Genomic DNA, 27219 nt, shown 5'->3' with positions numbered 1-27219 from the left:
TCAATGTGTTACTTGCCATTTCTTTGTAATTATTTGTGAAATCAGTGTATAAGTGAAAATGTGGGGAGAAAAGTATGCTTCACATATATGTCACATGTTATAACTATCTCATGGAGGATAGTCAGTATATGATATTTTCTTTTCTACAGGTTGGCCCTACTTGGAATTATATACCTACATTGTACAAGTTAACTATTGTATGTGACAACCGGCAGGGCACCTTTCTGGAAACAAAGTTCCAAGAACATCAACATGTCCAATAATAGGGCTGAAGTTCCAATAACAGAACTGAAAAAAGCACAGTCAACAGAATGAGCTGTAGCATAGCGCACAGTTAACTGTCAGGACAGAATCCTTCATGCATGACTAAAGATTTTCCATGTTTCTATGCATTTCTTTCTGTTTACTATAACCCTGTTTCATCAGATATAGCACACACATCAGAGCACCCACACACTCCACATACCCACAGCAATGTCACCCACTAAAAACAAACAGAAATATTCCAGATTAAACGTTTTGACTGCACAGTTATCTACATTTTTATTTTCTCAGGGAGGTGGACAATTTACAGTTGAATTGTAGAAAGAGTTAAAAGTTCAAGACAACAGCTTGTCATAGTTATGCAGTCATCTTGACCATTCAGTTCTTCAGTTGATTTCTATTCATTTATTTTTCCTGAAACCTACCTGGAAAAGGTTGACTCCCCCTTTCCTCTGTCTATTCTTAGATCCAGGCCTGAACAGTCATGAGGTCAGGGGGTTCTGGTTGGGATGTTTAGAAATGTGCTCTTCTAAACACAGGAAGTTCAGTGCAGGGAGACAACAGGAAGTAAAGGGACTATACAATACAGAGTGTTCCGCTTCAGACAGTAAGGGGCCTTAAAGACACACTTTAACACCACCCTGACCCAAAAAATAAACCTAGGAGATCACTTGAAGTATATGGACCCTCTAAAGACCCCGATATCCTCTAACAATACTATACTCTATCAATACTACACCAATTTAAATCATTTTTGGCCATCCTGCATCCCCCCTCGTAAGCTTGCTGAGGACCCCTTGTGGGCCCCGGGCCTCTGGTTGAGAAGCACCGCTATAAATGTAAGAAGAATTTTCATTTTTGGATAAGCTATACATTATTATTTCTTACAAAATCATTATTTTTGCATTTTTATGTTATAACAATAAATGTTTTGCAATTGACTGATTTTCAGAAGGGATCTTAAAAGCGTAAAATGGATTTTTGTAAATGTATCAAGCTTTCCTATTTCTCAAATAGTAGAACATGGCACTAGCAACGCTTTCGATTCCCATGGATGGAGTGATGAAATTTATATCTTGAATGCAATGTAAGCCGCTTTGTATAAAAGCATGTCAATATTGGACACATATATCGGAAAGTCTCTTGTTACAAATTACAAATACTTGATCAAGAAATTAATCAAAGTATTAAAGCCCCATTATGTTATTTTTGAAATTTTGCTCTCAGGGTCCCCCTACAGTTGGGAAACAGTATTGTCTACTACTGTCGTACACAAGCCAGCGTCTTTACAGTAAAGTTAGCCTATTGGCTACTGTTTTACATAATAGATATGCTAATTCAATTCAATGTTTGTTGGTAGATAATAGCCATGTCGTCAATATTATAATATCAAGCTACCATAAATGAATCTGCAAATTTGAAAAATCGATTTGCATTATAGCCTGAGGCAACACACTTTCACCAGAAAAATAAGTAACAAACATGACTATCAGCCTGCAGACATAGGATAGTTATCCTGACCGATTATTTTGTTAGTCTAATCGTGTATTATTTACTTGCAAGAATGTAGCCCCTACCAAACTCAGTAATCAGTACTTTCAAGTGTCGAGCTGGCGCGAGCTGCCCACCACGGCTCTACGGGGATGCTTGAGTGTGTTAAGCGCCCTCAAAAGAAAGCAATGCAGTCTACATTGGATGCGGACACAACACATTACCAACAGTAAACTGATCACCCGAGCACTCTGCTTCTGACGCACTTCACATTTGATTTTACTTGCAGCCATGACAACATACAGAGGTAAAAAAAAAAGGAAGTGACGTATGCCATAAAGCAGTCGAATTTTGTAGTTCTTTTTGTGCTCAGGTTCCTACCCTCTCCTCAAAGTTACAGAGTGCCAGTAAAAGCGATACAGACCACGTCAGGCTATGGCAGACCTGTCATTCAACCTATTGTAAGTCAATGTACCATCTCAAGGGTTTTGGGAAAATATTATAAAGGTTGAAAAAACTACAGAGTGCTGCTTTAATTCGTTCATAAATTACAATTCCATATTACTTCACCAAGTGTTGCTAACTAGTAGTGGCGGCTCTGGCTGTTTCTAAGCAGAATGCGGAATGTAGCCTTAAGAAATATGACCTGTGTTTGTGGGCGGTGGATATTTATGTGTGTGTGTGACTCACCTTTCCCAGGTGGGAAAAAGCAGTCCATGTCGACACTACTGCGGGAGTGAGACACAGACAGGGTGCTGCTGGGAACCAGACCCTCCTGAGGGGGCGAGTGTTCGGTGGTCCGCACTAGACACCAGCCGGGCCGCTCTCCGGACCTCTCCAACAGCTCGACGGTCTGACCCGACTGAATGCTCAACTCACCCACTGAGCCCGCAACAAAGTCCTGCAGAACCACAGTCTGCTCACAGCCACCCGACAACTACAGAGAGAGAGAGAGATGCAGGTTTTTAAAGAAGCCTCAACTATTATCTAGGAAGAAAGTATGTGATGAACAGTGTTGGGAGTAACGCATTACAAAAGTAATACATTACAGTAACATATTACTTTTTGCTGTAACGCAGTAGTGTAAGGCATTACTAATCAATTTTCAGTAATATTTTACTCGTTACATGTACAGTGAGGCTTGTATTACAGTTGTATTACAGTGTATTGTCTGCTTTTACTTATTAAAGGCAACAGACTATGTGAAAGTTTTAAAGCAGTCTTTTAGTGCCAGTTCAGAGCGGTCGCGTCTGTAACATTGTTTTTTCCTCATAAACGAACACGAAAACTGAAATAAAATGAATATTTTAAGTTCTATGGAGACTGGAGAGCCAACCCTTCCTCATCCGATTTGCGCAGTGTAATTAACAGAATTACAAAAAATATATTTTACCTCCTATTTTTTGGTTACGCATGAATGTAAATGAATTTTTCCTAATAATAAAAATAAAACATAGACTGATATTTGTCTAATGTCTGGAGTCCTTTTAAGGAAGTAGCCTATATACATTTCAATACATGAATTTTCTGAGAATTTTTATTTCAAGTTTTGACTGCAAATGTCATGTCCATAATGCTGGACTTCCCCAATTTTAAATAATTTATCCTCAAATAGTTTTGTGGTGTAGGTCTACGTATTTTATAATGTTAACTTCAAATAATACTAATAGCCTAATTTAAAGATAAGGCAGCATTGGATCTGGACGGTAAGGAGAATAAAGCTGGAGTTGGAAGAGGTGTGTCGCGATTCTGTAGGTTCGTGAGTCGTGTGGCGAATCGCGATTTCGGTTTCATATTGCATATCGTTACAGCCCAAAAGTTAAGTTCTACTTAGTTATTTTGGTGAAAGTAACTCAAAAGTAATACATGAGTAAGGTAACGCATTACAATTCTGGGACAGTAATATTGTAAGGTAATGAATTACTTTTAAATAACAGTAACAAGTAATACCTAATGTATTACAGTTTGGAAGTAACTTGCACAACACTGGTGATGAAACATGTGATGAAACATCATTTTTTTCCCATTTTTTTCTTGAATAGAAAGTCCAAAAGAACAGCATTTATTTGAAATAGAAATATTTTGTAACATTATGAAAAAATATTTCTGGGCCCAAACTTTTGAACAGTAGTGTAAATATCTTAATTCATTTGGAAATACACTACAGGACACAAAGAAGTCTCTTGTGCTTATCAAGGCTGCATTTATTTGATCACAAATATAATACAAACATATTGTAGAAATAAATTACTGTTTTCTATTTCAATAAATTATTTAAATGTATTCTATTCCTGTTATGGCTTTATTTTCAGCATAATTACTCCAGTCTTCAGAGTCACGTGATCCTTCAGAAATCATTTTAATATGCTGGTTTGCTGCTCAAGAAACATCTCATATAATTATTATTGTTTAAAACAGTTTTTGCTGCTACCATTTAAAAGTTTGGGACAAGTAAGATTTCCCAAAAAAACCCAAAAAAAATTTATTCAGCAAGGACCCATTAAATTGATCAAAAGCAAAACGCAAAAGTCATTCATGCAAAATTTCATCGAGGAAATGTTCTCAAGAATTTTACAAAACCGTCACAGATGAAAAGAAAAACAGGGCAGGCTGAGAGAAATGAAGGATGGTCAGCCTGCAAAGAGCAACCAGCTCACTGAACAAATACACACATCACCACCTGAGTCAAACACACACACACTACAGTGACAGATAATCAATGTATCTCCTCACACACATTTGCAGACACACAGAAACATGTTCTAATCTCCATCAAACACACCCACAGAATCAGACACTCAGCTACAGCTTATGAGAAACAGGATGGGCAAGAGAGGAAAAGGCAGGTTTAAACAGCTGTTCTCTCTCCATCTCTGACCTCCTTCCTCACTACATCGAACTTTTAGACATTTCAGCTTTTGGGTGTCGACACAGGTTCTGTTCTGACCCAGCGTCCCACCCTAGACACCGCAGTTCAATGAAGTTATGTCTGACTCTGAACTACCCCTGTTCTGAGGGACAAAACACACATTCATCAGAAAGATCAACTTCTTCCATATTAAACACTGGGTCATGTCGTTTTTTGCTATCATAAAGTGTGAAACCTCAAAACAAAAAACAAAAGGTATACCAACAAAAAATTCTGGGAGGCTTTTTTTTGGACATTTACTATTAGGACTTTCTCGAATTACCATGTTAATACCTTAATATATACAATTCATATGAGTAAACCATTTAATAGCAAAAAAAGGTTAAAAAATTAACAGAACTGCTCATATAAAAAAAACACCCAAATATTTTGTTTAGGGTTAGTCTGTAATAATTATAATTATCTCAATTATCTTCATTTATAAGCTACCGAAGAGTCATGATACAAGAATAATTGTGCCTCTACACTGTAAAAAAAATATTGTTGGTTTAACTTAAAATATTAAGTAACCTGGTTGCCTTAAAATTTAAATTCGATTGAAATTACAATGGAGATTGATTTAATCATCAGAAACTCAAAATAATAAGTTATCTGAACTAAATAAATTATTTAAGTTGATTTGACAAAAGAAAAAATGTTGTGATTACAAATGTTGAAAATATTTTTTTACAGTGTATTATCTAAAAGGTTGTGTGTTTATGGATGTATGCAATGTCTTTGTGTTAATTGTCTTGAATATCTGTGATGCATCTGTGAGAGTTATTCTTATGAGTGTGAGTGTGTATGTAATACAAGAAATTTAATACTACATTTTCAACTCTAGAGTCCCTGTAGAGCGAAGCAGAGATGGAGGAGTGTGTGACTGGGCGGAGGAGAGAGATACGCCCTCCTCAGGGGAAATGCAGGGTGTTTTCACTCTCTGATTCTTTACAGCTGGCCAGGAATTCCCATCATATGGAACAGAGTATTCCATACTGACAGAATTCCCAGAGGAAAGCATAATCCCCCACAGAGAATGAGACAGAGTTACATGTGCCATGCTGACACTTTTCCTTTATTCACAACAGACGCCATAAAGACTGGATTCGAGATGTACTAGTAAAATAAACATGAAATTCTAGTAAAATTAATAACTTGTAGTAGATGACACAGATATGCTATATGATGAACTACCGGTACTTGTATCATATTTTGGACTAGTCACTATAATAATAATAGGTATCAATTTGATAACTTGGACTATTATAAAGTAATTTAAAATCATGACTACAATTCTAATCTGTAAATCAGTAATATTCATTCAAAAAACATTTTTACACATTAATGTTGTATATTAACAACTGGTTTATGCATTATATATATTTTAAATAATGACTGTATTTTAAATTATTTGAAAAAAAAATATTACAAAAAATATTGTACACTATTATAATATATTATCTAATGTTGTTTGGTTTTGAAATCAGGAGTCCAGATATTATTATTATTATATTATTACAGTAGGTTTCGGATTTAAAAATCTGACACACACAAACACATCGAGTAAAATATGAACAGCCACTCCCTCCTGAGCAACCCAAAAAACACAGTCCAAATGTGAGCTCATGCTTATGAGACAGAAAACACACACACACACACACAAACACAGCCAGATGCGTAAGTACACTACCACATTTAAAGTGCAAACTTCAGCAGAGACGCCTGAAATAATTTGAGAATGATTATGGGGAAAATACAGAGTACTATCGCAGTTAAATCAGAGGGTGATCTTAAAAGTTGGGCTGAAACCTGGCTAGTGTCTGATTAAACAGCCACTGATGTCTAAAAAAGCATTATTAAATGTACTTTTTGATACTAAAGCATTTTTTTTTCAATTGTAAAACAAGAGGCAATTTAAATGGATCTTGGTACTAACACACTGTATTAGTAACACGCATATAACACGCTTTATAAATCTTAAGAAACATAAATAAACCGTTAAAATGATGCTTTAATCTCGAAGTATATACCAAGTCAAGTCAAGTCACATGTGGCGCTTTTAACAATACAGATTGTTTCAAAGCAGCTTTACAGTGATAACAGGAAAATAATGCAACAAAGTTTGTTTCGGCTGTGCAGCAAATCCTAAACAATATCGAAAATGACATACTTTCCACAAATCCCCAATAAACCCATCAGAAGCATGTGTACTCACAGGTCTGGTTCTCTTGGGTAGTCTGAAACTCCTCCACCTGGGCATGACTCTATCTATACCGCCAATACAACCAACCAGAAGTCAGACTGCCAACCAAATTCGCCTTCTGATTGGCTGATTGACACTCAGGTAGAAAATTGTCTAACCCAAGTCCTCGTTCCCAGAGCGAGCCTCATTTAGAGCTAAAGACTGCACTCAACATGTTCTTAAGAGTACGGAAAAAAGATATTGAGCTGTCATATAGTTCTGCACAGCTGAGGAGTGTTTAGAGGGTTCTGCCCATATGGGAGAGACTGAGAGAAAGGGGAGGAAAACAAGCAGAGACTCCAACAGGACAGACAGAAGTGAGAGAGGAAAAAAATGAAATGAAAAGTCGCAACACTCCAAGCAAGGAATGAGTGAGGTGTGAGTGGGTGGGTTTCCATGTTTTATGGGGACATTCCATAGACTAAACTTTAAGGCAACTCCTTAAATATGTTTTGGAATTATTGTAACCTTTGAGGATGACGTCCAAATCGAGGTTGTCAGATTTAGCTAACTTCTGTCAACATGACTGCCAAACCAGACTACACGGAGACACAAACAAGTCAAGAAATGTCTGGTCTGTAAAAAATAAGCAATATGAGAAGCTTATATTATATAGTTCTATATTTGAATGTCCATTGAGCCACCCACACACGCACAGTCATACAAGCACACAAACTCGCAAACCTCAAACCACAATGACATAAGAAGGCCTAGCTGTACAATAACTCCAAAGAGAAAGAAAAGAGAGAAAAAAGAAATCTGTATGTGTGTAATTATGACTAATCGAGTGATTTGCAAGTTGCTTTGTTAAAGAATTAGTTCACTTTTCAAAAAACTTTTCCTGATAATTTACTCACCCCCATGTCATCCAAGAGGCCCATGTCTTTCTTTCTTCAGTCGAAAAGAAATTAAGGTTTTTGATGAAAACATTCCAGGATTTTTCTCCATATAATGCACTTCAATGGGAACCAAACAGTTCAAGGTACAAAAGACACTTTCAGTGCAAACTGCAAACTTTTCAAAGAGCTTTAAACGATTCCAGACAATGAATAAGGGTCTTATCAAGCGAATCAATCGTCCATTTAAAAAAAAAAGTTTACGTTTTATAAGCTCAAATGGTCGCCTTGCTCTATTCTGTGATGCATGTTCGTGACTCCTGTTCGAACTCGTTCATCAAAATGAACGACTCTTTTTCCGAGTCAATTCGTTCGTTTCGTTCATTGAATGAACCAAATGACTCGGAAAAAGATTCAGGAGAGTCACAAACGTGCGTCACAGAACAGAGCAAGGCGAGCATTTGAGCTTATAAAACTTTGAGCTTTGTTATTTATTTATTAAATGAGCGATCGTTTGGCTTGATAAAACCCTTATTCATCGTCTGGAATCGTTTAAAGCCCTTTGAACAGTTTGCAGTTTCTACTGGACCTTGAACCATTTAGTTGGAGAAAAATCATGGAATGTTTTCATCAAAAACCTCAATTTCTTTTTGACTGAGGAAAGAAGGACATGGATATCTTGGATGACATGGGGGTGAGTAAATTATCGGCAAAAGTTTTTTTAAAAAGTGAACTACTCCTTTAAGTGACAAAAGCAATAGTTCACCCCAAAATGAAAATTCTGTCAGTATTTACTCACCCTCATGTTGTTTCAACCCGTAAGACTTTCGTTCATCTTCGGAACACGTAGTGTACTGTAACTGCACAGCGCTTCTGTTTTGTATGTCACACGCATCACACATGACCAGCGTTGGCCAATAGTGAGCCTACGTGTGACGTACAACACAGAAGCGCTGCGCAGTTACTTTTGTTATTTTTGTTTGGTTTATTTTTGTTTGGTTTTTAAACGTTATTTTTTTTTTTTTTTTTTGCACACAAAAAGTATTCTCGTCGCTTGATAAACTTAAGATTGATGCACTGTAGTCACTTGGACTATTTTAATGATGTCTTTCATAACTGTTCATGGGCCGGCAAGTTTCAATAACAATAGAAGCCAATGGAGGAGTGAGTTCTCAGATTTAATCAAAAATATCTTAATTTGTGTTCTGAAGATGAGCGAAAGTCTTACAGGGTTGAACAACATGAGGGTGAGTAATTACTGACAGAATTTTCATTTTGGGGTGAACTATCCCTTTAATACAATGTACAACTATTGACTAGCAATAGGTGTTTTTAATATTGCAGCAAATTCTGACAAAAAAAAAATAAATTATACAGAAGGACTGACATGTGATCCATCAGACTTTCTTCTCAAGAATTTGTCTAAGCAAGATATACATTCAGTTGTGCTAAAAATGTGATGTTTCTTTAAATACAAAGTCTCTCAAAACTCTTTTCTTTGAAAAAATATGGAACGTCTTTAACCTCACAAACTATTGTTACTATACAACTGTTGCAAATAAAGCCACTCCTTAGCAGCCAATCAGATTGGAGCAAGCGGTTACCGCCAACACTCGCCTTATTGTGTGTAACACATGCAGTGTCAGACAGTCAGTGAACGGTCAGGGTGTGCCATCTAAGATGGAGACAAGTCTGTGTCATGATGTAAACCACACAAACCACTGCAAAACAACCAATGGCAGGAGCGCATGCTTAAAAGAGTGTCTCTAGGAAACAAACGCTGATGTTGACTCTGAGCTTTTTTGTCTGTAATTAGATGGATGAATGAAACAAGAGCGGAGAGACTGGCCTGAGGTTAAGCGCAGGCGCAAGTAATCATAAAATTACAGAGAAATAACAGAGGGAGAGATGAAGAGCAATGATACAGATTGTGCCACACAGGCGTCTGGAAGGAATAAAAGCGAATCAGAATCAAATTTAGTTGGACAGGGATACAGAATTATATAACAAAAAAAATGTCAACAAGAAAGGCGATAAAAGAAAGTGAGCAAATGAATCATCATACAGACAAAAATAACTTGGGTAAAATTTTACGTTTCAGTAATGGACTCGTACACGCACACACACACACACACACACACAGGCGTGAGACAAATTAAAGGAAGATCTAGAGGAGATTTTGGACCATTTTCCCGGTGTTTTCCCGGTGATATCAAAACACCAAATGAGGGAATACAGTGTCTTTTGGAATATGTTTAGAATGGTTTTCTTTTTTTTAAGAAAAGATACTCGATTCAGCAAGGATGTATTAAATTAACCAAAAAAATCACATTTGCAAAAATCTATTTCAAATAAATAAAGAACTTTTTTTGATGAGTCACAAAACTATATTATAGTAAGGCTCACAAGTCTACGGAAGCCCTGAACCGCAACATAAAAAAAAAAACCTGAAAAAAAAAATCTAGCATTTTGAGATTAAAGTCGAAATGTTTCAAGAATTAAGTCGAAACATTAAGACAATACAGTCTTCCATAGAAGTGTGTGCATTCGTAACAGGGCACGACTTTAATCTTGAAATGTTTCGACTTTAACCTCGAATTTTTTTTTTCGATTTTTTTCTTTTTAAAGATTTTTTTTTACAGATTTTTTTTTTTTTTTACAGATTTTTTTTTTTTTTTTACAGATTTTTTTTTTTTGGGTTGCGGTTCAGGTCTTCCGTACAAGTCCCAGGTGTAGCTCGGTCCAATATCAATCACACCTACGGAAGCATTAGTATAAGATTTTTTTTTAAATATATACTGTATAAGACTTAGACTTATAAGATAAAGATAGACTTATAAGATATTTTTATTCAACAATAAAAAAAGTGTAACACACACACAAACACACAGCAGAGGAGGAAGCTGCTTGCTGTCTAAACAGCATGTGTGTATGAGAGAACCCGATTTTTGATTTTTTTGGACACAAATAATTTTTCACTCAAACATATTTGAAACGTGTTGACATGATTACATTTCAATTAAACTTTTGCAGTGTAGTTCTACCTTGTCACTGTCTACAGTGTTCTGCGAGGTGCGGGAAGCGATGGAGATTGTGTCCGGCTGGCTGCTGGCATCACCCTGACTGTCCGCATCCTCAGTAGTTTCCCTGAAAGATCAAATAAATACTATTAACCTAATTTCCAATATGATCACATACACGATATTAACAAGATCACCAATCAGAAAAGGGATTAGAGCAGTGTATTTTGGGTGTACAGCTGAATTGGTTCTCTTAATACAGATTAGAGAAGAATCTGAGCAGGGAATAAAAGATACCTCTTGCTGATGCTGCGCTGCCTGGCTGGGGTTTTGGGAGGGTGTATGGGCTCCTTTAGCGCCCCCTTCAGGTGGACCGTTCTCTCCTGAATCACCTCCCTGATGTTTCGGATCCACTCCTGTTTCACTTCTATACTGGAGGCCTTCAGGTGGACGAGACGATGTGTTAAGAGACGGAGAAGAGAAAATGCATGATTTCAGAAGCGAGATATGAACTTGCATCACCTGAGTACAATGGCCTAAAGCATGTGCACCGGGGTCAAGAATGAGTGTGACAAAATACAGCAGATATTTGCAGAAAATTGTCAGGTTTTATTCTGAAATTTCTAAAACATTTGAAAAATTCTAAACAGGGCTGGCAATTGATTTAAATACTTAATTATGATTGATGTCTAAATAATAAGCCTTTGTGTAAATCAGTTTAGAAATATATTAAACTTAATTTAATTAACTGCATACATTAAGCATTCATTTTGACGCTGCTAATTATCATAATAACGTATTTCAGGTGTCATGTCTGTTTAGGATTCAGTGTTGTATATAAAAACGCACCCTCATAAAGGTAGAAATATCAATTTACTGAGCATGTGCACTAGGGAGTCGTTCATCACCATCTCCCTAGGTTTATCTGACGTACACACATCTTACCTTAAGAACTGTTTTGTTGTCAGATGTGGGAGTCCGACCGCCCCATAGAGCAAACTTACACGGATCACCTTCAATGTGTTCGGTGACTCCTAATTCTGATGTCTGTCAAAACACATTTAAATTCACACTAACATTAACAACTTACGAATAAAGTGGGAAAAAGTCACTAAAGACCTCATTTTGCTGATGGTGTTTAAACTTCTTGACAACGTGTTATCCTTACCAACAGCTTGTTCTTGTAAACATATTTGGTGCGTCCAGACGAGTCTTTCATCTCTTTACTGAAAACGAGGGAGATCTCAAAGAGGAAGAGATGTCGGTCCCGGCCCTTGCGGATCAGAGATTTGGGGTCCCACACCTGGAAGGTGTCCTGTAGGATCAGCTCACCCTGTACGGCCAGGTTCTCATCAAAACCTGAAACCACAACAACAATCACTACAATCATAACTACATCGCAAACTGATTCTGCCACCGATCTGAAATTCAGATTCTGGCATTCGGAAACAAGCCAAAAAAATCAAGTGGAACATTTTTCTAACCGTATTTTCAAATCTTATTCTACAGTCTAATTGTAAAAAAAAAAAAAAAAAAAAAAAACCCTTCTGCACACAGTTGCGTTTTCAGCACAGCTGCCGTAATCATCGCTCACCCTCCAGCATGCTGACGTGCATGGCATCATTAGCGCGTTTAGGCACACTAAGCATCACCTCCAAACCCTCCTTTATTTCTCCTTTCCCTTCCTCACAACATGTCAGCAACTCCTGTTCACAAACACACCCATTTAGAGCTGGAAACTGATTGGAAAAGTATTTAAAAGGACATAATTATTCCATCACATCAGGTAAAGACCGAACAAAAACACTGAGTCTCCACCTTCAGCAACAGCTGGTATTTGGTAATTCTCTGAACAGGCTTGATCAGGTACGATGAGATTGAATTGGCCAGCCCATGTCTCCGCTGTATTTCCTGTGAGAAACAGCAGAAAACATCAATAATCCTGTGGCTTTAAAATTGTGGTAATTGCTAAACAAAGATGGTAAGTCTAAGATGCTGTGCAGCTGGTCTGCCCCCAAAACAAATACCCAAAATCCTAACCAGCCTAGACTTGTTTAAGCATGTTTTTCATCACTGTATTAACTTAACACTAAACCAACTTTTTTTAGTTAATGATCTGTACGAATGGATCTTTATTAAAAACCAGTCATTGATTCGAGTAACTTTTTTGACATTTGTGTATAAAGTGTTTTATTTCTACAATATATGGTGTAAAAACGTCTTAGTGCTGCCCTCTTCAGGTTGAACGGTGGCTACTGCAGTTGAATTTTCCTATTGGATGTTCCGCACTTCGTGGCATACCCAGGTTTCAGCTCACCACGCGAGCTACGCCCTTGGCAGTATAAAAACTATCTTGTGTCGTCAAAACCACTGTAGGGAGTCAGGAATTGGAATTGCGAGTATTGAAAACGATCAGGATAGGGTGTTTTAGCATCTATTTCGTCCCCTCTATCTCCGCTGGGGTCTGCCCACTTTTTCAGCATTTTCAAATATTGCCAGTGGGTGGAGTCAGGCTCTGACCAGGGGTTTAGTTACCCTTTAATGGTGTTTTAAAAACAGAAAACTTTAGCCCCTTTCACGCATACAGTCCTTGCTGATAAATTACCCGTAAATTACCGTTTAGAGATCATGGGTGAACAGGACCTTTTTAGTTGTAAAATTATCAGTAAATTATTAAATTTAAAATCATCAAAGTATAGGATTACCGGTACGAGCACATATGCAGGCAGGTTCGGTTGCCAATCCGCGTTCAGTGACGCTGGACCGAGCTTTGTTTACAGTCTGAGGGAGACGAAAATCTTCTAAACAAAACAATCTTCGCAAACAAGGATTTCGACACAGAGGAAGACTTGCATTTCTTTGCCCAGCCATATTTATTTGAACCCGAATACACGCCAGCATAACACTGCGGACTCGTGAGCGCGGATTGACAACAGAACCGGAAGACAATCCAATGCTGAATAATGTCGTAGTTTTTCTTATTTTTGGACCAAAATGTATTTTTGATGCTTCAAAACATTCTAACTAACCCACTGATGTCACATGGACTACTTTGATAATGTCTTTATTTCCTTTCTGGACAAGGACAGTATATACATTTTCAATGGAGAGACGGAAAGCTCTCGGACTAAATCTAAAATATCTTAAACTGCGTTCCGAAGATGAACGGAGGTTTTACGGGCTTGGGACGAGTATGAGGGTGAGTCATTAATGACATAATTTTCATTTTTGGATGAACTAACCCTTGAAGCACTTCTCATCCAGGTGGAAGAAAAAAATGCCGTAGAATTTAAACACACCATGTTATCGTCTTTTAAAATTCGCACCCTGTTGACTTCAATGGGGCATGTTCTAAACCTTCTTTATAGCCTCTGAACATCCTTGATTTGTCATTAAGAGTGCACAGCCATGTGAGTGGTGTTATTAAGAGTGACCACGGTCAATCTGACTGCAGTAGATATGAAAGATATTAATAAAAAATGATGTTAATTCAGCCAGCGCACATACCTCTATTCACTAATGATCTGCGCGTGATCATTAGTGAATATCATCTCAAACCTCCTCTGTGTGTTTAACATCTGATTCGGATGAACTATCCATTTGAGCTGATATAACTGTGGTAGGTTTGAGATGATATTCAACAATGATCGCACGCGTAAACTCGACAATCAACTACTGTGGGCTTCGACCGAAAAGAAACGAGGTATGTGCGCTGACTGAATTAACATCATTTTATTAATATCTTTCATATCTACTGCAGTCAGATTGACCGTGGTCACTCTTAATAACACCACTCACATGGCTGGGCACTCGTAATGACAAATCAAGGATGTTAAGAGGCTAAAAGCAGGTTTAAAACATGCCCCATTGAAGTCAACAGGGTGCGAATTTTAAAAAGACGATAACACGGTGTAGGCAACACCGATTTTTGTCGTTTTTGTCTGTACTGACAGCACTCCAAATGTACAAAAAATGAGCTCAATGTTAAAATTGAATGGCGTTCTCCTTTAAGAAAACATTAAATTTGTATCATTCTTCAAACAGTATGGGAACATTACTATTGAATTTTCCATGAACATTCTGTAGACAAATGTTTTTTGTGCATTTTGAGAACCGATAACTTTGAACGAACATTCTGTTAACTTTACTGGAAGAGTGTTTGTTCATAACTTTGAAAGAACCTTGCCAGAACATTAGCTAAACTTCTGAAAACATTCCCTGTTAGCTGGGAGAGTAGTCAGGGTGGGTGACAGCAGCTCTCTAGCACCCCCTGTCTGTTCTTTGAGTCATCTCGAGCTTATCACCTCACATGCCACACAAACCTCCAAAATGAACCGAGAGAAAAAAGAGAGCCGACTCACATCGAAGAACCTCCCGGCCTGGCCCTGGATGAGCTGACTGGAGTCAGGCTTGTTTTTGCAGTAGGTGACGTACATGTGAAATTTATCAGCCTTCAGAACAAGGAAAAACACAAACACTATTTAAGTTGCAAAAAACCTCACCGGATTTTTAAAGTACCAGAAGCAACCGCTAATGAACATTAATTCACAGCTGAATTGATATTTTAGACCTTTCACGCTTTAAATAATGATCAACAAAATGCAAAGTGGGCAAATTTCCCGTTTTTACAGCCTCTTAGCATACATTGGTTTTTAAATATTAGAATAGACTTGTCCATACTGAAATCACAATATGTTCTCCTAACAAAGAAAATGTTGAGGAAAAAAGACAATGATTCATCTGTATCTCACCCATGTGACAAAACAATGGCCCACATCTTCTGGAAGCTGCTCATAATTTTCCAGCTCTTTAAGAAAAATGCTGCAAAAACAACATATTATGGTAAAACACGACTATTTTTTTTACACTTTCTGAAAAAAAAAAAAAAAAACGAATGTGCGTGTCGTAGGAAAAATAGTGTGTAGTGAGTGGTTTCCATGCTGTTGATAGGGTGGTTGTTCCTAGGGAATGACCAATATTCGGTCATTTTGAGAATATCAGCATTGGCCAATGAACAACACTGATGAACGTGATCATTCTGTTCTTTTGAAAGGATGAAATATTATAGTTTGGAACTTTGCATCATCCAATCTGCTCTTGAGAGTGTTATTATAGTAATATTATAAACTATTAAAGAATGTATTAATATTTCTAATGCATTTTTATTTTTTAGTTTTCATTTTAATTTAGGAATATTGTTATGTTAATTTTGTTCTGTAATTTTAGGTTTAAATTTATTATTATTTTTTATTGTATTTATTTTTTCAGTTTAGTTTTAGTTTGGTTTCACGTCAACTTAGTTGTTAGTTGCCAAGGTACCACTTCTATTTTTCAGTAATGTTTTTTAAGTTAAAAATTTTCATCTAATATTTATAATATTTATTTTATTAATAAAATATGTTATATTAAATATCAAATATTTATTATATTTTATTAATATTAAGTCATTTTTTAAAACTATTAATATTATTTAAAACTATACTATTTATTTTATTTCAGCACTGTATCAATTTACAATAACAATTTTTACAGTTTGAGTTCAGTAAAAACTGAGTCTCATGTGCAAAGATGGTAGTAAGTAAGTGCCATACTTTAGGGTGGAAATGCACCAGCTAAGCAACTGCCATTGAGAAGAATGGGAATGCTAGATATTCTTGGCAAGCACTACTAATCACTCACATACTTACACAGACCATCAAAGTTACAGATTTACGAGCCATCAAAATGACAGCTTTACTGCTAAGCTATAGTGCATATGCAAATCAATGTACATAAACCTGGATGTAAAACCTGTTTGAAAACATACTTGTTGTGGAATTCATAAATCTCCTGAATATTCCCAAAGATCACATGTTCTTTATTCGCAATTCCAGATGGGATCTCTGCACCGCTCGTCATTTCCCAGTGAAAAGTCTGCGCATAAAAGCACAAGTGAGGTTAGTTTCTCCTTAGTTCACAATTCTTGTACAGTATATAACCATGCAGCCTTGGATTATTGTTGCAATCAAAAGCCATGACTGTCTGAGATCACTGAGAAAAGCTTCTCTTTGGCAGAAGAAACACCTCTCACCTCCAAACATTCCTGTAGGTCTCGTACATAAGCTCTTTCCGTCTGGAGCAGTTCAGCCATAATATACCTACAAAGAGACCAAAACGCCCCACTGAAAGCCCAGCAAATTACAGACATTCAAATGCAAAGAACGTCTGAGACAGCACTTCATAACACAAAGCTAATACCTCAGGAAATGGTTTAGATTAAAAAGGATTTTGAAGCTATTGATGCAGTGATTTAGTGTGAGACTCTCGGCTTAACCTGCGCACAGGAAGCTGGCACGCACACAGTAAGGATTCTGAGTCATATTTAACATCTTCATCACTCACTCTTTCTTTCTGGCAGATTTCTTCTTTTCCTCATTCACTTCATGGTCAGGGTCGGTGAGGTTGACCTCTGGGTCAGGGTGGCTCAGGCTGGCTGGAATAATGTCCAGCTCCAGATCTTTATTGTCCTGTTGGAGAGGTGACAAAGATGTTGATCCAGGACTTGGTGAAATCACATTCTGCTACATAGATCTAAACTTTGGATTCCTCATGATCTACAATTGTGATTTATAAATAGGATGCATAAACTGTCTTCGCTTGGCACCTCACCTCAGAACACACTCCCAGCGATCGATCCAAGGTGCATCGGTACTGACCCATCCGCATGGAGAAGTCTCGGTACCGTCTGTCCACCGTGGACACCCACCTCTTGAGCTCGGTCACGTGGACATGCCCTTTCTCCACTAAACTACCAGCTAGCTGGATCAACAGCTTCACCTTCTCCTGTGTTTGCTGAAAGTGAAGGAAAATTCAGATTTTGTGTTTGAAACAACATGACAGTGAATGAATTTTCAATTATCGTCCTCATTGACTGTTGTCAATGTTTTTACCTTAGCGGACACACGGAAATCCTCATACTCTTTTAGTAGTTCCTGAGCTTTTTCGCTGGTATCACCAGGCGATGTGTGTGTGGATAGAAAATATTCTCCTGACTCCTGTAACCAGTCAATGGCCTGCGTAGAGGACAGAGTTTGAAAAAGTTAAGTCATTTCATGTGTTTATTCACAATCTTGCCTTTTAAGATTTTTGTGAAAAAGGGTGTATTGTATATGTTTATGTAATTTTTTTTCTCTTTTTTTTGTGTGGTGTATGTCCTGTTGTTGGGCCTAGAGCCTGTAATAAAGTTTATATATAATCTCCCCTCTCATTGGACAAGCATATATCCGTTTTGTACTAGATAAATGTCTAACTACTGGTTTAATCAAAAAGTTCCTAACCCTGAAAAAGAAATAGGTTAATTGTATTGAATGTGCATTTGTACCGTACTTCAAATCTAGTACAGTATAATGATTTTTTAAAACTGAACTACATTTTCTTCAATGAAATCAATGCCACTTAAGTGTACTTAAAGAGAATACACTTTTTTAATGACTAAGTTGCTTAACAGACTTAAGTTCACTTAAAAAGTGCGCTTTGTAATACATTTTATATTTATTTTGTACTTTAAAGACATTTGAAATCATTGTGTTTTAAATATCTTTTGTTGTGCTTTAAAGAACCACTTTTATGCATTGACTAAACTAAAGCACATGTAAAGTACTTGATTCAAGTAGTGCTTTAGTCAATATCATATTTAAATTTAATACATTGTAAATGTGCTAAACTGCAACTTCATCATTAAAAAATTTACAATTACCAATACAGTATATTTAAATTAGGGCTGTCAAACGATTAATTGCGATTAATCGAATCCAAAATAAAAGTTTGTGTTTGCATAATATATGTGGGTGCACTGTGTATAATGATTTTGTTTGTATATATATATATATATATATATATATATATATATATATATATACACACATGCATCTATATTTAAGAAAAAAATAGTATTTATATATAAAATATTGATATTTATATATAATATAAATTATATATATATATATATATATATATATACAGTATATACATGAAAATATTTGTTAAATATATACAAGCATGTGTGTGTATATATTTGTATACATAAATAATTATTTTATATATAATATATTATATATAATATAATAATATATATATATTATAATATTTTATATATATAATATATATATATATATATATATATATATATATATATATAATATATTTATATAAATAATTATTTTATATATATATAAAATAATATGTAAACACATACTTTTATTTGGATGATATTAATCGCGATTAATCGTTTGACAGTCCTAATTTAAATACATGACATACAAGTTTCAATAGAAATGACTTTAAATACTTTCCCATAAATTCTTGTCAGTACAGTATAACCATATTTCTAGTACAATAAAAGCAATTATAAAATTACATATAAAGATGAAATTAAGTGGGTTAAAAACACTACGTTATGTTAAGCACACTACATTAAGTTAAGCACTTAAGTATATTCTTTCATAGTCTTAACTATATTATTTCCGTAACAAATACTACTTTTAAAAGTATTAAACCAAAACCACCAATGTTATTGAATGCTTCAAAACCTTTGCCTGTATAAAACTCTCTCACTCACCTGTTTAGCGTGTCGTTCAAACAGAACGTACTGTTGGCACTGGTCTAAACGTCTTTTTTTCATAGTCCAGAAATGAAGGACACGGTTTTCCCTCTGTAGCAGCTCACTCAGAATGGCTAAACAGAGACAACATCAGTGCAGTTACAAACATTCAGACACAATCGCATACACACCAACTGTCTATTTTGCTGGTATGAAGCCTTTAAGTAGTCCTGACCTTTGACTTGGGACTCTGTGGCTCGATTGTGGGTGGCGACCCCAGGCATGCTCACATTGTTTCGATGGATGTATTTGAGAAAGACCTCTGCGTTACGACGTGCTAACGTACACGCCTAGAACCAGAGAAATAAAACAGCCCGTAGAGTTAGTGCACATAAACTGTACAGAGACGTCTTCATTTACCATGTTGATAGCAAGTGAAGTTTTATGAGTGCTGAGAAAATATTTGAGTCAAGGTTTCTTTATTACAAATGAAACTATTTTTTTTACATGCTGTGACCTATTTTTACTGACACATGTGGTCACATATGGTGAAATTTTGCAGCAGACGCAGTTTTTAAAAATATAAAAAGGACAAATTTGGTGAGAGAGCCGATGAGCTTCTGTTGTTGCAGGTGTTTTGAGTCTGTGCATGTGTGGGTGTGAGGTGTACCTTGAGAAATGCTTCTTTCTGCTCCAGGTGTTTGTTGATGAGAGGGCTGACGTGGTCAGTCTCTGCCATTGAGCCCAGTTTATCATGACCTCCGCACCAGTCCTCCTCTCTCCTGTACTCCAGTTCCAGACTCTCCAACACATTACATACCTGAGGTAGACTTACACTATGTTACACACATACTGTACAAAGTAGCATCACAAAGCTTACAGTAGTCAGTTAGAGAGCTGGGTGGCCCATCACAGATATAACGATAATATATATAATAAGAAACAATGTAGTGACAGTAAAGAGACATATCTAAAATTGCCACCATTAAAGGGATAGTTCACTTTGAAATTAATTTTACGTCCAACTGATCTGAAGGCACGGGCGCTTCGGTCTGCGCATGTGGCGGAAGTGATCTCTTGCGCGTGTACGTCATTCATTGTTTACACAGAGATTTCGGAAGTTTTACCTTTCACTAAACATATTTAGATATATCGAAATTGTCTTCCATTGCAATTTCCTGTATATCTTAATATGTTTAGATATAGACCGAAGCACCCGTGCCTTCAGATCAGTTGGACGTGGCTATGGTTACAAGAGGTAAAAACGATATAAATACTGTTCATTTTCTCACACAAACCGCTCGTTTCGTGTCTTAGGCCATCAATGTGTACTTACATTCACGAATCATTAAGTTGTGTTTAATTGGGACTTCTTTGTGCATGCTCTTTGAGGTGGGCCTTGTAAATCTCCACTGTATGACTGATAGACAACAACGGTTTGACCGAAAAATATCAAAAAGTAAAAATACTGTGGAAACAAAGACACCTAGTACATCTTAGATGCCCTTGAGGTAAGCTAAAACATATCAAAAAATAATTTTAAAGTGAACTATCGCTTTAAATGAAAAATAAAACATCTAAAACATAAAAAAAAATTTTTTTTTGCCTTCATTTTTTGCATTCATAGATGACATCCATCATCTGATAATGTGAAAGATGTTGTAACTGACACTAGGGGGAGCTAACATTTATGTTTAGGTCCAAATGTGCATTATTATTGGGCGATGATATCCAAATTTCCAAATCAATGTACCTTTGGCAAGTCCTTCTTCAATGCCAATGGCTCTCAATTTATCTCAAAGGATCTCATGTAAGGTGCCAGCAATGCATACATCATTTATTTTTTTATTTTTAAAAGTAGACTTTATTACCACAGGTTAGACTAATACACTACCATTTGGGGACAAGTTTGGGGACAGTAAGATTTAATTGATTGATTGATTGATTGATTGATTGATTGATTGATTGAAATTAATATTTTTAACATTAAATTGTAATAATAATTCACTATATTACTGTTTTACTGTAGCCACGGTGAGCATAGGAGACTTATTTCAAAACATATAAAATATACACCTTCTTATGCCCTTAAAATATTACTTTAAAGCTACTGTGCGATTTTGAAAAGGTATATGACCATCCAGTGAATATTAGTTTCTGTTCCTCTCAATTCCGATTTCGTTTTAACTCCTACGGTGGCCAATGTAGTCCAAGATTAACATGGCTTCCAGTTCGACCTCGTCCACGAGTGTTAACTCAAACGTAAACGCGAAGGGCAAAGCTTGAATTAACGGGTATGTCCCTCTTTGGTTAATGTACTTTCAAGATGGAGGGTCAACATGGCGACCGACATTAGAACCCCTTACCCGTATGTATTTTCAATGGCATATTATACACTCACGAGAATACTTTATTACTTGAACGAAGTAAATATACATTAATGAGCACATATATGTTTGAAAGAACTAAGTGTTTTTAGCTAAGAATAAACTAAAAGAGTTACACATTGTAGCTTTAAATGAAGGCTACAAATCAAAGGTGAACTTGAGTCTTGAAATTTTCAAATGAGCAACTAAAAACCATAAACTAAAAAAACATTCTGTATTTTCTGCAATCTGGTTCACATGTACAAATATTTTTTTAATCTAAAAAAGGCTGATAAGCCATTTAAATGGATATTTACAGGTTTATCACTAGTTCAACCACAATCTCAGCCCACTAACACTTGTTGGCATTGATGGTAACCATGACAACCCCATTACAGCCCACCTGTTCAGATGTCTTGTAGAAGGCCACAGAGGCATTAACCAGCTTTAATCTGTCCTCCATCTTCAGCATGAGGGTTTGCCAGTGCAGTGCTACGGTCTCGGCGCAAGCCCGGACGGCGTCTGGGTCATAGTGACCCGCCTGCAACAGCAGCTCCGCTCTCTGCTGGAGCTGCAGGGCGCTCTGGTGGGTGCGCTGGAGGGAGTCGGCGTGGAGCAGAGACTGGGGGCAAAGAGAGGGACTTTCAAATAGGGCTAAATAATAAACAATATTTAACATTGAGGAAGCTGACACTAAACATGTCACTCACTTGGCAGAAAATAAACCCTAAAAAAAAATCTAAGACATGTCTTGAGTTCACACTTTCACTGATGTAGCCTAGTAGAATGTAATTAGAATGAAAATCAATATATGGGGGTCCTATCTTTCTGTAATATCCGTAGTTAAGCAATATCACGCTATTTTTTCAGAATATCAACACGATTGGAATTTAGATATTGATTAAAAAAATCAATTTACAAACTTGAGTTTCAAAGCGAAACTGTTGTGCGTCTCCAAGCAACACACAGTGGAGCTTTGTTGCTGAATGAATCAGCGTATTTGAACAAATCATTGATTCAATGACCCACTTATGATGATCCAACAGGCTGTGTCTGAAATCACAGCTTCCCTCAATAGGGCACTATTTGAGGGGGCAGCCATTTGTAGCGGTGTCCGAAACAATAGTGGACGTTATCGAATGCACTCTTTCAATCCCATAATTAAAAGGCTAGAAAGTCTAGAAAATACCCACAATGCACTGTGAGGGTCATGCCGAATGAATTCTGGGTCTCGCCAGAAGATTGCGTTCGCGACTCAATCATCCATCCATCTATTTTCTAATGTGGGTACAGCGTAATATCATACATATAAATTCCTTTTAAATTGATAAATTAAGGTTTATACAAGCTAGTTTCCATGACAGAGCTCAAGATAAATCTTTTCATTACTATTGGAGCTGCCAGTTTGCCTCATTTAATATGATTCTTAAAAGATAAATACAAACTAAGCCCCTCCGAATTCATTCACTCACTCCTTGGACTATATTAGTGGAGTAATGTAGGGTATAGTGAATATGGGTTGGTATAAGGGGCGATTTTGAACACAGCCACAGTCACTTGCTGAATAAATCAGCCATTTGAGCGAATTGGTTGAATAAATGACTCGCTCATTAAGACTGTGACTTTAGAATTAGATTTCTGCATTGTATTATTATAATAATTGAATTTATTGATTGAATGTAAGAATTTGACATAAGATGACGCATGCATACATCTAATAAGCAAAAAAAAAATGTATCATTGTTCCAGAAAATATGAAAATATATGTATTTGATTTTCACAGTTGCAAACCCTTACTTTCAAGAAGTGACTCGTTTTAATTCTTGAGGTGTACTTCAATTAATTTTGTTAAATCCCAGGACTGCAGAAGAGGCGGGTAAGGTCACGGAGGGGCTCTTTAGGAGGGCAATTAAGACACATTCAGTTAGACGTCCAAAACAATCAGCGGTGAAGCACAGCTTTCACTAGAGCAGATGCTGGATGAATAAAACTAGTAGCCTAAATTTGCCCATTTGTTTGGCATCGCAAATATGAGTTGATGAAAAGTGGTACTTGGCCTGAAAAGTTTGAGAACCACTCCTGTAGATGATTAAAACATATATTTGGCGGAAGGGAAAATTTGGCCAATACTCAATGCTGACTTCCTTTGATTTACAGAGGCTGTCGTTAGTGGAGAATTATACGCAGCAATTTGCTGAATTAAAACTCGGTCTTCATTTTGGACTAATGTGCTTCCTACTGCTCATACATTTGCTGAGTAATTGTTGTTTTTTTCTAAACTCAGAAAAAAATCAACTCAGCTGTTTGGTATTCCATGCCTTTGATGAATATCACCTGCAGGGTTAAATAAATAATTGCAGGTAATAATGAACACAAGGTTTAATATGTAATATTAATGTTCATATTACAGTTATTTGAGCAAATTCCGCTGCCCCCTGCTGAATCTATTAAGCAAATGTGTGTGTGTACCTCGATGGCGAGCTGAAACTGTTCATGCTCTCTCTGAAGTTGTTCCGCCTCAGACAGGGAACCAGCGTTCGTTGTGCTCGCCGTCAGCATGGATTCACCATTACGTATCCACCCCAGCACCTGCACAGATTATTACACACGCATGTAAATAATCATGCACATGTATGAAAATACACACACACGGCCATGTGACAGGCTACAGAAGTGAAACATGAAAGGCAATGAATTATTTCGGATGAATCTGTTAACATATTCAGAGGTATTCATTTAGGGTTTGGTGCAGCCTCCTGCTTTTTCCATTTTCTGACAAAATTTGAGAAATGTGTTTTCCTTGCCGTAACTCAATGTCTCAACACTGTCAGATACAGAAATAATGGGCCATGTCAAATAATAAATATTTGCAAATCTAGCATTTACCTATAAATTTACACTATCGGATGGCTCCCAACCAATTTTCAGCTCCATCTCTTGAATTGTTGCCACTGTCAGCAACTATTTTGTTTTACTGGTGTTGTTATCTTCTAATTAGACATACTTAAAATTAGGCATATAGATATATATATGAAGAGCTCAGATGTAAAAGCCTCTAAGTGCCATTTGAAATTTTCTTCTAAAATGATCATTTTTATCAAGCTTGTATATTTAAGTTCAGTAATTTCACTTAAATGGCAATGAAGATTATTAATTGTCATTTAAGTGAAATTACTGAACTTAAATATACAAGCTTGATAAAAATGGTAAAAATAAATTTAATTTTAACATTAAATTGTGTAGAATTGTCAAGTTCACAAAACTTAATTTTTTCAATTACGCAGGAAGTTTATAACAGTTTTAAGTTATCAGGTTTTCTCACTTTTTTAAGTTAAGTCAACTGATCACATTTTACAGTGTGTATGTATATATATATATATATATATATATATATACAGTATATATATATATATATATATATATATATATGTCTGTATGTGTGTGTGTGTGTTTGTGTTTGTAACACTAAAGACTGAAGTATTTTGAGCAGACGCATGACATGACTTATGCAAAATAAATACATGGTGGTTTAAATAAAATCTATTCCAAATCTAATCCAAAACTATTGCTGGTTTTACAATTTTGGGGTTTTTAATGAGTCTTTTCCCTTTTCTCAGGACTATTTAGTACGTCTACTTTTGTTCATTTTATTGTACATTTTATTTATTTCTGAGGCCAGTAAATAAGATGATTTGTTTGAAGAACATTCTAGTTAACATCTCTGATTCATATCAAAGTGGGAATGCTGCATTTGTTTCAAAACTAATGGCAAACTGTTCAACGTTTCGCTCCATATCTCAAGAATCAGTGAAATGTGCAGCAACATTAAAGCTGAGCTGGAGGGAGGGAGTCCCCACTCCCACATTATGTAACACCCTGCCTACATTAACATTCATGTTCTAACCAAACTGATGTGCAAGAAAGTACATATAGAAATAAGATACAATGTAATTAATTAAAGAGCAAAGATAAAGCTGAGAGGTCCCCGAGATGACAGCACTGCCAGTAAGAAAGCAATGCTGTCTATGAAATACTGCAAGTGAATTGACTGATTAATTTTTTCTGAAATGCAGGGCTGCAGTCTGCACCCACGCACTGCCAGAGTCTGGATATGAGCGACACTGTGTGTGTGTGTGTGTGTGTGTGTGCGTGCTCAAAGTGTCAAGGATAAAGGCAATTAGCTGGGCACTCAGTACTCAGGGCTAATGGCATCAGTCTGATTCTTGGACATTAGCACAGCACAGGCTTTTTCCCCAGAAATCAGGCATTACTCATAACATTACGATGAGTGTGACTTTAAGTAGGGTCCCAAAATGTGAGCATGAGCTGAGATGTAGGAACTGGTTTTAAACACACACCTGTTTGACCTCAGCCTGAAGGTGTCGTAGCTGCAAGCACTGCTCCAGACGTTTGTGTGTGTGTTCTGCGCTCACTTCCAGCTCATGCTGCTTTTCATTCAAGAACTCCAGCAGCTCTTGAATTTTGGCCGCCAAATCGACGTCTTTTTCTCCGGTGAGTTCCATACCTGAAAAATACACATACATATTTACATTTCTAGTGTATGAGTTTCACTGGTCAAGTTAAATCTCCTTTATTTATATAGTGCTTTATACAATACAGGTTGTTTCAAAGCAGCTTTGCAGTGATAACAGAAAAATGACGCATTTCGGGCTGTGGTTCAGCGTTGATTCAGTTGTAAAGATCATCAATTATTAAATTAGTTAATTTCATCAATAAAGCAGTTCTGCAAAAAATGATGTCATTTTCCAGCTCAGTTCAGTTATCACACTGCAGCGTCAGTACAGTCAGGTCAATAATATTGTTGAATATTAAAGGGTTAGTTCACCCAAAAATGAAAATTCTGTCAGTATTTACTCACCCTCATGTTGTTCCAAACCTCTATGTGTTTATTTGTTCTGCTGAACACAAAGGAAGATATTTAGAAGAATGTTTTAATCAAACAGATCTCATTCCCCATTGACTACCATAGTATGTATTTTTCCTACTATGGAAGTCAATGGGGAATGAGATCTGTGTGATTAAAACATTCTTCCAAATATCTTCCTTTGTGTTCAGCAGAACAAATAAACGCATAGAGGTTTGGACCAACACGAGGGTGAGTAAATACTGACAGAATTTTCATTTTTGGGTGAACTAACCTTTTAAGTGTCCCCAACTAAGCATTCCAGGGATGACAGTGACAAGGAACCCGACTAGTTCTCCTCTGGCCAACGAACAAACGCGGTGTGTGAATATGATTAAATAATAATCAATAATAAAATATCAATCTAAGTGGCATCTGTAAACAAATGATGCTGTTTTTTTTTAAATATCATGTTCCACAACAAGAAAGTCTCCAAATACTGTTTGTGTTCTTTATGAGCAGTATATTTGTACTATCATTTCATCTTTATCATCATATAAAATGTTTTGCTTGAAAAGTGCTCTACATGTTCAGTGTTGTAGTCCTCGAGTTCACCTCAAGTCTGAGTCCTATTTTTGAGTCTGAGTCCC

The 27219-nt window shown here is 36.5% G+C and overlaps 1 protein-coding gene across 1 annotated transcript in view; it reads right to left on the bottom strand.

The window, feature by feature from the left end:
• kalrnb (kalirin RhoGEF kinase b) overlaps positions 1–27219 on the bottom strand; it is a 123669-nt gene that overhangs the window by 50002 nt on the left and 46448 nt on the right. The window contains exons 15-34 of the mRNA XM_039689247.2: positions 26064–26230; positions 24175–24294; positions 22109–22327; positions 20010–20159; positions 19575–19689; positions 19358–19473; positions 17691–17813; positions 17410–17592; positions 17143–17267; positions 16832–16898; positions 16568–16674; positions 15513–15582; positions 15123–15212; positions 12580–12672; positions 12356–12467; positions 11930–12120; positions 11707–11808; positions 11059–11201; positions 10786–10888; positions 2446–2692 (exon numbers count right to left, since the gene is read on the bottom strand). Of these exons, the coding sequence (XP_039545181.2) occupies positions 2446–2692; positions 10786–10888; positions 11059–11201; positions 11707–11808; positions 11930–12120; positions 12356–12467; positions 12580–12672; positions 15123–15212; positions 15513–15582; positions 16568–16674; positions 16832–16898; positions 17143–17267; positions 17410–17592; positions 17691–17813; positions 19358–19473; positions 19575–19689; positions 20010–20159; positions 22109–22327; positions 24175–24294; positions 26064–26230 (2643 nt within the window). The remainder of the gene's footprint in view (positions 1–2445; positions 2693–10785; positions 10889–11058; positions 11202–11706; positions 11809–11929; positions 12121–12355; positions 12468–12579; positions 12673–15122; positions 15213–15512; positions 15583–16567; positions 16675–16831; positions 16899–17142; positions 17268–17409; positions 17593–17690; positions 17814–19357; positions 19474–19574; positions 19690–20009; positions 20160–22108; positions 22328–24174; positions 24295–26063; positions 26231–27219) is intronic.

Source organism: Pimephales promelas, chromosome 8 (assembly GCF_988280905.1).
Source record: "Pimephales promelas chromosome 8, fPimPro1.hap1.1, whole genome shotgun sequence".
NCBI lineage: Eukaryota > Metazoa > Chordata > Actinopteri > Cypriniformes > Leuciscidae > Pimephales > Pimephales promelas.
Note: the sequence above shows the minus strand (reverse complement) of the source record. Positions and strands in the feature narration are given on the sequence as shown.